This window comes from Salvelinus fontinalis, chromosome 29 (genome assembly GCF_029448725.1).
Source record: "Salvelinus fontinalis isolate EN_2023a chromosome 29, ASM2944872v1, whole genome shotgun sequence".
In the NCBI taxonomy this organism is placed as follows: domain Eukaryota; kingdom Metazoa; phylum Chordata; class Actinopteri; order Salmoniformes; family Salmonidae; genus Salvelinus; species Salvelinus fontinalis.
In genome coordinates, this window is record NC_074693.1 from 11,884,622 (window position 1) to 11,893,648 (window position 9,027).

At 43.0% G+C, this 9,027-nt stretch overlaps 1 protein-coding gene across 3 annotated transcripts in view; it reads left to right on the top strand.

Annotated features, from left to right (window-relative positions):
• The window catches only part of LOC129827422 (histone-lysine N-methyltransferase, H3 lysine-36 specific-like), a 33,766-nt gene extending 28,152 nt beyond the window's left edge, over positions 1-5,614 (top strand). For all 3 annotated transcript variants that reach the window (XM_055888261.1, XM_055888260.1, XM_055888262.1), the window contains exon 25: positions 1,887-5,614. In XM_055888261.1, the coding sequence (XP_055744236.1) occupies positions 1,887-2,614 (728 nt within the window). In that variant the 3' untranslated portion in view covers positions 2,615-5,614. The remainder of the gene's footprint in view (positions 1-1,886) is intronic.
• The last annotated feature ends 3,413 nt before the right edge of the window (positions 5,615-9,027 follow it).

The following is a 9,027-nucleotide window of genomic DNA, read 5'->3' on the forward strand; positions in this document are numbered from 1 at the left end:
TCCTATGTGTTTATCACTATGCTTTCAACCATCTCAAAGCTCAACCAGCTTTATATGATTACATAACAATAAATATGTCGTTACAGTATTCTCAAAATGTGGCCATACATGTTTTACTCATTTTTAGTTTGTAAGATAGCCATAAAGATATTCTCTGGTACTTTTGTATACTGTTTAGTCAGTAGTTCTGAAAGTCCAGCATGCCATTGCTCTCTCGCTCTACTGTGCCATTGCTCTCTCGCTCTACTGTGTCATTGCTCTACTGTGTCATTGCTCTCTCGCTCTACTGTGTCATTGCTCTACTGTGTCATTGCTCTCTCGCTCTACTGTGTCATTGCTCTACTGTGCCATTGCTCTCTCGCTCTACTGTGTCATTGCTCTACTGTGCCATTGCTCTACTGTGCCATTGCTCTCTCGCTCTACTTTGTCATTGCTCTACTGTGCCATTGCTCTCTCGCTCTACTGTGTCATTGCTCTACTGTGTCATTGCTCTACTGTGTCATTGCTCTACTGTGTCATTGCTCTACTGTGCCATTGCTCTCTCGCTCTACTGTGCCATTGCTCTACTGTGCCATTGCTCTACTGTGCCATTGCTCTCTCGCTCTACTGTGTCATTGCTCTACTGTGTCATTGCTTTACTGTGTCATTGCTCTACTGTGCCATTGCTCTCTCGCTCTACTCTGTCATTGCTCTACTGTGTCATTGCTCTACTGTGCCATTGCTCTACTGTGCCATTGCTCTCTCGCTCTACTGTGTCATTGCTCTACTGTGTCATTGCTCTACTGTGTCATTGCTCTACTGTGTCATTGCTCTACTGTGTCATTGCTCTACTGTGCCATTGCTCTCTCGCTCTACTGTGTCATTGCTCTACTGTGTCATTGCTCTACTGTGCCATTGCTGTCTCGCTCTACTGTTTGTGCGTCTTGCTGGCTGTCACTCAAATGGTGAGGGGCTGGAGCTAATTGTCTGAAACTCAAATTGCTAGAGTGCTGGTCCACCTGAGGGTAAATGTAGGGAGAATTTCAGAAAACAGTCGCATTCAAACTAGGGATTTCGTGGCTAATTCAGGTAAAACAGTAATTTTGCATGTATAAACTACACATTGACACATCTAGCTCAAAGCGTGAGGTTTAAAAAAAAAAAAAAAACTTACTAGTCGCCAAAGTACCGTCTTTAACTAATATTGAATTGTGTTTGGTTGACAATGCAACCAAATATCAACATTTTAAAGGACATATATCTACGTTTTGGAAAGTTTTATCTGAGCCGCTGGCTTTATCCCATTCATGATTGAGTTGGAGACATGAATCCAACATATAATCTGGTAACTTGTTGAGAAGTTAATAGGCTATTTATTGTATTTTAAAAGTGAATTTGAAATGTGTTGAGTTGTCAACGCAACCAAATATCAACATTTTGAAGGACATGTCTCTTCTGCTTGGATAGTTCCATCTGTACCACTGATTTTAGTCTGGCCTTTAATTCTTTCAACTTTGATTTTTGATTGAGATGGAAACGTGAATCCAACATATCATTTATTAATTTGTAGACCAACTGGAATTAAAGCCAGACTGTCACTGGCACAGATGGAATTATACAAACAGAAGATGCATCTCCTTTAAATGTTCATATTTAGTTGCTTTGACAACCAAACACAATTCAATATCATTAAATATGAAATCAACCAGAGCTTGAAACCCTAGGCCTATTGTATTATCTATTTGTAGTTGATTTAGTACATCGGAGAAGGAAAGAAGTCATTTTAGTAGTTTTTGCTTTTTGTTCAAGCCTCAAAGCTTGAGTTTCCTGAAAGAGTGTAAGGATCTGTGGTACAGGAATGTGTCTGATGATCTCTGTTGTAACACTGATTCTGTGTCTACTCTAAGGCCGTTGGGAGTGCCCCTGGCACCAGTGTGACATCTGCGGTCATGAGGCGGCCTCCTTCTGTGAGATGTGTCCCAGCTCCTTTTGCACGCAGCACCGTGAGGGCTTGCTCTTCATCTCTAAGATAGATGGGCGGCTCGCCTGCAACGATCACGACCCCTGTGGACCCGAGCCCCTGGAACCAGGGGAGATCAGGGAGTACGTACCTCCTGGGGGCATGCCTCTCCCCCACCCCCTGGGTCTGGTCCCACCCAGGCCTGGTTCCACCACTGCTGGTTCTATCCCCTCCACAGTTGCCCCAGACCTGACCCAGGACTCGCTACTGCCCCCTACAGGGAGCTTGTTCCTCAACACCTCCCAGAACTCCAATACCTCCTCCTACGGACCCCCTAGCAGTCCCTACATGTCTGATAGTCAAATACTGCACTTCTCCCTTCCTTCTCCCCCCTCCTACAAGGACGTGAAAGAGGAGGAGGAGGATGGAGACCTGGAAGACGGACAGGTGGATGGATTAGAAGAGGATGCAGAGGAGGATGAAGAAGAGGACGAGGAGGAAGGAGAGGCGATGGAGGTAGTTGAGGAGGAAGATGAGCAGTATGAGGGCAGACTAGGAGAGGAGGAAGGGGGAGATGTGTATGACACCTGGGGGGACTACATGGAGGAGGAGCCAGACGATGAGGGGGAGGTAGAGGAGGAGGAGTGGGGAAGGGTGGAGGATGAAGAGAAATGAACTCTGTTTACATCCCTCCACCTTGTCTTCCATTCCTTCTTCCATCTATACGAAAATACTTTTTCTCTAGCTCTCATCTCTCTAGTGACATTCTGATGGACTGACAATGAGAAAGAGATTGTCCTGGTGGTGCCAAGCGAAATACAAAGCTGCATTTGTGTTCGCACTGCATTGCCTTCCTATGCCCAGCATAGCACAGTGTAGGATATAAACTGGTGCTAAAGGGCTGGGAGGACTGCTCTGGTCAGCCTCTGGTCCACCTGTTGTATGTTATTAGTATCTGCTCTGGTCAGCCTCTGGTCCACCTGTTGTATGTTATTAGTATCTGCTCTGGTCAGCCTCTGGTCCACCTGTTGTATGTTATTAGTATCTGCTCTGGTCAGCCTCTGGTCCATCTGTTGATATGTTATTAGTATCTGCTCTGGTCAGCCTCTGGTCCACCTGTTGTATGTCTTTGATGCCAAACGCTGAAATAGAACTTGGTTCTATTTGAGACACGCTGTAAATCTCACGTCTCCTGTCTCCTTATTGATTTACATGACGATACAACCCTACATGTTTGCTTGAAAGGAGAAACCTGGAGATATTAATCAAAGATAACTTACGCCGGAATGGAGATACACACAATTGTTGTATGACCTGGGTCAAGGTTCTCCAAAGGACCACCTAAGAATGGGAACACACATGCATGAGAAGGTAAAATAACAACCCACTGTTCATCTTCCAGGACAAACTAGCTAACAACAGCTATCCAACTTATTGTCCATGAACGTTTCATGTGTATTTTGACCTGTCCCAAAATGAATATAGTTGGGTCACAGTTGGTTTTGTTATTTTAACCTGCATGTCATGATCGCGTCTATCACATGAGGAGAGACAAACGTATCACACAAGTCAGAGTTATACTTAAACTACATCTTTAATAATAAGAGCTTTGCAATGACTTTCAACAATTCACCATTTCTAATGATCCATTGAGAGTGATAAAACAAAAGTGCAAAGATTTTTTATTGCCAAGATACACCGCTTTCAACCTATATGACGAACAACAGATACATAGAATGGTCACAAGGTTAAGATTTGTATGAAAGATATCTATAATACATAGCAGACAGCATCTGCTGTGTCAACAGTTTTCATTGTATAGACCAGTGTCTGGCCCTCCTACTCCAAACTGGAACCATCTCTTCCTGATACGGTATAGAGCACAAACATTAACTCATGTTATCTGGAATGCTCTTTAGGTTTTATCACCCAAAGACATCGTAAATCTCCTCCGTCAGTGTTATCTCAGAGGCCCTCAGTAGAACACACACAATAGTTCACAGAACACTCTATTCTGTCGAATTAAACAACCATTATAATGAAATACAAGCATTATAACATAATCTTGCAATTTCCCTGACACCAGTTATCAAGAATAATGAACGATATGCTCTCAATGATCACTGATTATAAAACGGCATCACCAACTTCTGGTTTGGATATATAACTGTGTTACAAATCAACCCAATCTTGAAATCTAAAGTGCATCTCTTGTAAACGGTAAAGAAAACACTTTTTGTCTACAGCGAAAGATTATGATGATAAAACTCTCAATCCATAATTAAGATCCCAGATTGTTCATTATGTTAAGATGCTTATGGCTGGACAAACAGAAACATTCCAAGAGTTCAGAACATCACTCCTGTTAGTTGTGTGTACATCAATGTTTTGACCTTACTTTATGGCTTTAGGTTACCGTTCCATCCACAGAATTAGAACAAATTCTAGTTATTTGATTCCATCACCATGCTCCATCATCATAGGTCATTCAATGATCACATCTGGCAGAAAAATGTGTTGTCTGTTTGGGAGGTGATGTGAAAGTTTATATCGTGAGTGAACGTGGTGTATGTTTGAGTGCACGCACTTGTCTGCTGTTGTAGAATCAAGCGATACTTGTCATGTATTGTCTCATGGCCTAAAGAACAGTGTTTTTGAGTTTTAAGAAGTAGAGTTTTATACTTCTGAATTGACTGTTGTGGTGCTGTAAACATTTTAACACAAACCCCTTAGTATATAGACTGCACCGTCTCACTGGAAGGCTGGTTGTCTGCATCACTAAAATACATGGTTTATCATCTCTGTTGGTTAACTGAAGAGCCAAGCAGAATGTCTCATGTTTTCTGTCATAACTAATGTTGATTCATCGGGCAGCTTTTCCAACAAGATGGTTTATCATCACAATGAAGCTGTGAAGCATTCTGAAACTTCTCCACATTCTAGAAAGGTTGTTCCGAGACCTTCAGTTCATACATTTTGTGTAATGTTCTGCTGTATATGTTCTGCATTCAAACATGTAGCAGCACACTTCCAACGCACAAAACACACGGGTCCAGTTTGTTTGGTTGCTGGTTATGGTTAAATTCCATGAAATAACAAACCTTCCCATGAGTCTCAACTAATGCTTTTTAAATGATATTAGAACATTTTCATGAATTCTACAATTTGGTTAAATTGATGTTTAGAATTTAGAATGTCAACATGAGAATCACTGGACAATTGGCCTTAAAACCCTGAATATTCAGCCTTTAAAACAATCAATTGGGTGCAACACCAACTAAATGACAAAATGATGTACTGAATTCCCTAACAGAAGCACTACCATTTTTACATGGCTTGCCTAATAATGTGTCAACAAATATTTCTGCCTCACTCTTGACTTGACATCCAGGCAGAGAAATATATATATGTTTTGGTTGGCTTGTTTTGTATGTATCAAACATATATAGTTTTTTTTCCTTTCCGTTTTGTGATGATGATGTTTGCCAACGGGTCTACTTCGAAGAGTTCTCTGGCCCCTCCTGTTTTTTTTTTTTTTTTAGAGAGATGAAACAGAAATAGATTTTCTGAAGAAACAGGGGATATGTTTATTGCTGCCATGTTGAGAAGACTCATGAACTGAACTGTACTCCTTTGTGTATAAAAAAATATTCTAAGTAAAGTTTCACAATAGAACATTTTGTTTTTGTAATTTTTTTAAGGCTCACTTTTTCTTCCCTTTTGAAAAAAGAAAAGCAGATAAGCTGAAAATATTTGCTGATTTTACTTATTTTAAATTATTAAATTTATTATTATTAAAAGGACAAATGTGTCATTATAAACTTTAGACTCAGTGGCGAACACTTCATACAACTATCTGGCTCAGCGCAACCGCAGCGGTTTGGAGAAGTCATATGCAAAGAGTATGGATATACTGACAAGATGCATGTCTCTCCGCCCTAACAATGGGAGTTATTGTCCACAAAGCGCTGTCTCCTTTTTTAATGAATATTTGATGAGGGGTGTTGACGTCAACCGCCTGTATTCAATGGCGACGTACGCTATCCCACGAGCCTAATGACATGAATATGCATAGCCATCCAGACATCGCCGATATAAAGTGTTTTTTATCAAAGTTGCCGGAATATCACGTGTCCTACTTATATCAATACAATCGTAAGAACTTAAGCCTTACGAAACTTCTATTGGATCAAATAAACCTTACGTAGCAAATAATCCAGATTTTTTTTGTTGTTGACCTAATTCTACCTCCATACAAAAACCCTTGCATGGTGGGCGAAACAACGAAAAAATGCCAACTGATGGAGGGAGACCGATTTTGCGCCGAGTTGGGACTCTCTTCCGCTTTCTGTCTGCCTGAAGTTGAAATTAATATGACGTCACTTCCTGGTTTGTGAAATAGGGATGTTCATGTTGGAAACACAAGTCGATAGCCAGGAAATCTAGTCTAGGTCTCTAAAGTTTTCTAATTTTGGTGATCCTGTCAAGGTAAGCAAAACATGCATTTTATCTAGAGTGAGTTGTACGGTCTAGTTTTGTCGTCATACCTTCGTCGCCAAAGTTAGCTAACCAGCCTGCCAACAACCTTTTTGTTTTTGTCAATAACTTCAAGCCAGCTAGTTCCACCATCAACCACATATCCCTACAAGGATATGTAGCACTTAATGAAATCCACGTATTCGTTTAATGGTAGCTAGGTGACTCATCCAGCTATGTGGGTTTAGAGCTTGAGGTAGTCACATCATACACGTACTTGGGAGTATGGCAAGACGGTGCACTGTCCTTATCTCAGCACATATCAAAGCTGCAGGCTTAAGTTAAATCTAGACTTGGTTTCCTCTTTTTATTGACTTGGCCGAAGCTTTTAATACAGTAGACCATTCCATTCTTGTGGGCCGGCTAAGGAGTAATGGTGTCTCTGAGGGGTCTTTGGCCTGATTTGCTAACTACCTCTCCCAAACAGTGCAGTGTATAAAGTCAGAAAATCTGCTGTCTCAGCCACTGCCTGTCACCAAGGGAGTACCCCAAGGCTCAATCCTAGGCCCCACGCTCTTCTCAATTTACATCAACAATATAGCTCAAGCAGTAGGAAGCTCTCTCTCATCCATTTATATGCAGATGATACAGTCTTATACTCAGCTGCCCCCTCTGCTAATTCTGTGTTAAATGCTCTACAACAAAGCTTTCTTAGTGTCCAACAAGCTTTCTCTACCCTTAACCTTGTTCTGAACACCTCCTGCATATCAGAGAAGACATTGCTAAGCTGAGTCCAGTTATACATGTTACAGTTGAAGTTGGACGTTTACATACACCTTAGCCAAATACATTTAAACTCAGTTTTTCACAATTCCTGACAATTAATCCTAGTAAAAATTCCCTGTGTTAGGTCAGTTAGGATCACCACTTTATTTTAAGAATGTGAAACGTCAGAATAATAGTAATAGATTTATTTCAGCTTTTATTTCTTTCATCACATTCCCAGTGGGTCAGAAGTTTACATACACTCAATTAGTATTTGGTAGAATTGCCTTTTAAATTGTTTAGCTTGGGTCAAATGTAGCCTTCCACAAGCTTCCCACAATAAGTTGGGTGAATTTTGGCCCATTCCTCCTGACAGAGCTGGTGTAACTGAGTCAGGTTTGTAGGCCTCGTTGCTCGCACACGCTTTTTCAGTTCTGCCCACAAATGTTCTATAGGATCAATACCTTGACTTTGTTGTCTTTAAGCCATTGTTCCACAAATTTGGAAGTATACTTGGGGTCATTGTCCATTTGGAAGACCCATTTGCGACCAAGCTTTACCTTTCTGACTGATGTCTTGAGATGTTGCTTCAAAATATCCACATCATTTTCCTCCCTCATGATGCCATCTATTTTGTGAAGTGCACCAGTCCCTCCTGCAGCAAAGCACCCCCACAACATGATGCTGCCACCCCTGTGCTTCACGGTTGGGATGGTGTTCTTCGGCTTGCAAGCCTCCCTCTTTTTCCTCCAAACATAACGATGTTCATTATGGCCAAACAGTTCTATTTTTGTTTCATCAGACCAGAGGACATTTCTCCAAAAAGTACGATCTTTGTCCCCATGTGCTGTTGCAAACCGTAGTCTGGCTTTTTTATGGCGGTTTTTGGAGCAGTGGCTGCTTCCTGGCTGAGCAGCCTTTCAGGTTATGTCGATATAGGACTCGTTTTACTGTTTCCTCCAGCATCTTTACAAGGTCCTTTGCTGTTGTTCTGGGATTGATTTGCACTGTTTTTTGTGGGGGATGAGATGATTGACAGGTGTCTCCCCGTATAGAGCTCCTCAGCCTGTGTTCCATTTGAGGAGGAGGAGCCGAAGACTCTACTTGAAGACGCTAAAAGAAAAGAAGAAGCAGAAGAAGAAGCAGGGCTCAGCCAGCAGCGACTCGGATGAGGAGGAGAAGAAGAAACAGAAACTGAACCAGGTGAACTTTGACTTGCGTGCATGCCCTTGTGTTCATGTACATGATATTAGGTAGTCAGACCCCTTGGCCTGCCTGTATTCCTACCTGCCTATATCTCACCCCAAAACCTCCCTCTCTCTCTCTTGCTCTCTCTCTCACCGTCTCTCGCTCACCCTCTCTCTCGCTCGCCCTCTCTCTCGCTCGCCCTCTCTCTCGCTCGCCCTCTCTCTCGCTCGCCCTCTCTCTCGCTCGCCCTCTCTCTCGCTCGCCCTCTCTCTCGCTCGCCCTCTCTCTCGCTCGCCCTCTCTCTCGCTCGCCCTCTCTCTCGCTCGCCCTCTCTCTCGCTCGCCCTCTCTCTCGCTCGCCCTCTCTCTCGCTCGCCCTTTCTCTCTCTCTCGCTCGCTCTCTCTCTCTCGCTCTCTCTCTCTCTCTCTCGCTCGCCCTCTCTCTCTCGCTCGCCCTCTCTCTCTCGCTCGCCCTCTCTCTCTCTCGCCCTCTCTCTCTCGCTCGGCCTCTTGAAACCCCACCTCTCTCTCGCTCTCTCTCGCTCTCGCTCTCTCTCGCTCTCTCTCTCTCTCGCTCGCCCTCTCTCTCGCTCGCCCTCTCTCTCGCTCGCCCTCTCGCTCGCCCTCTCTCACTCGCCCTCTCTCTCGCTCGCCCTCTCT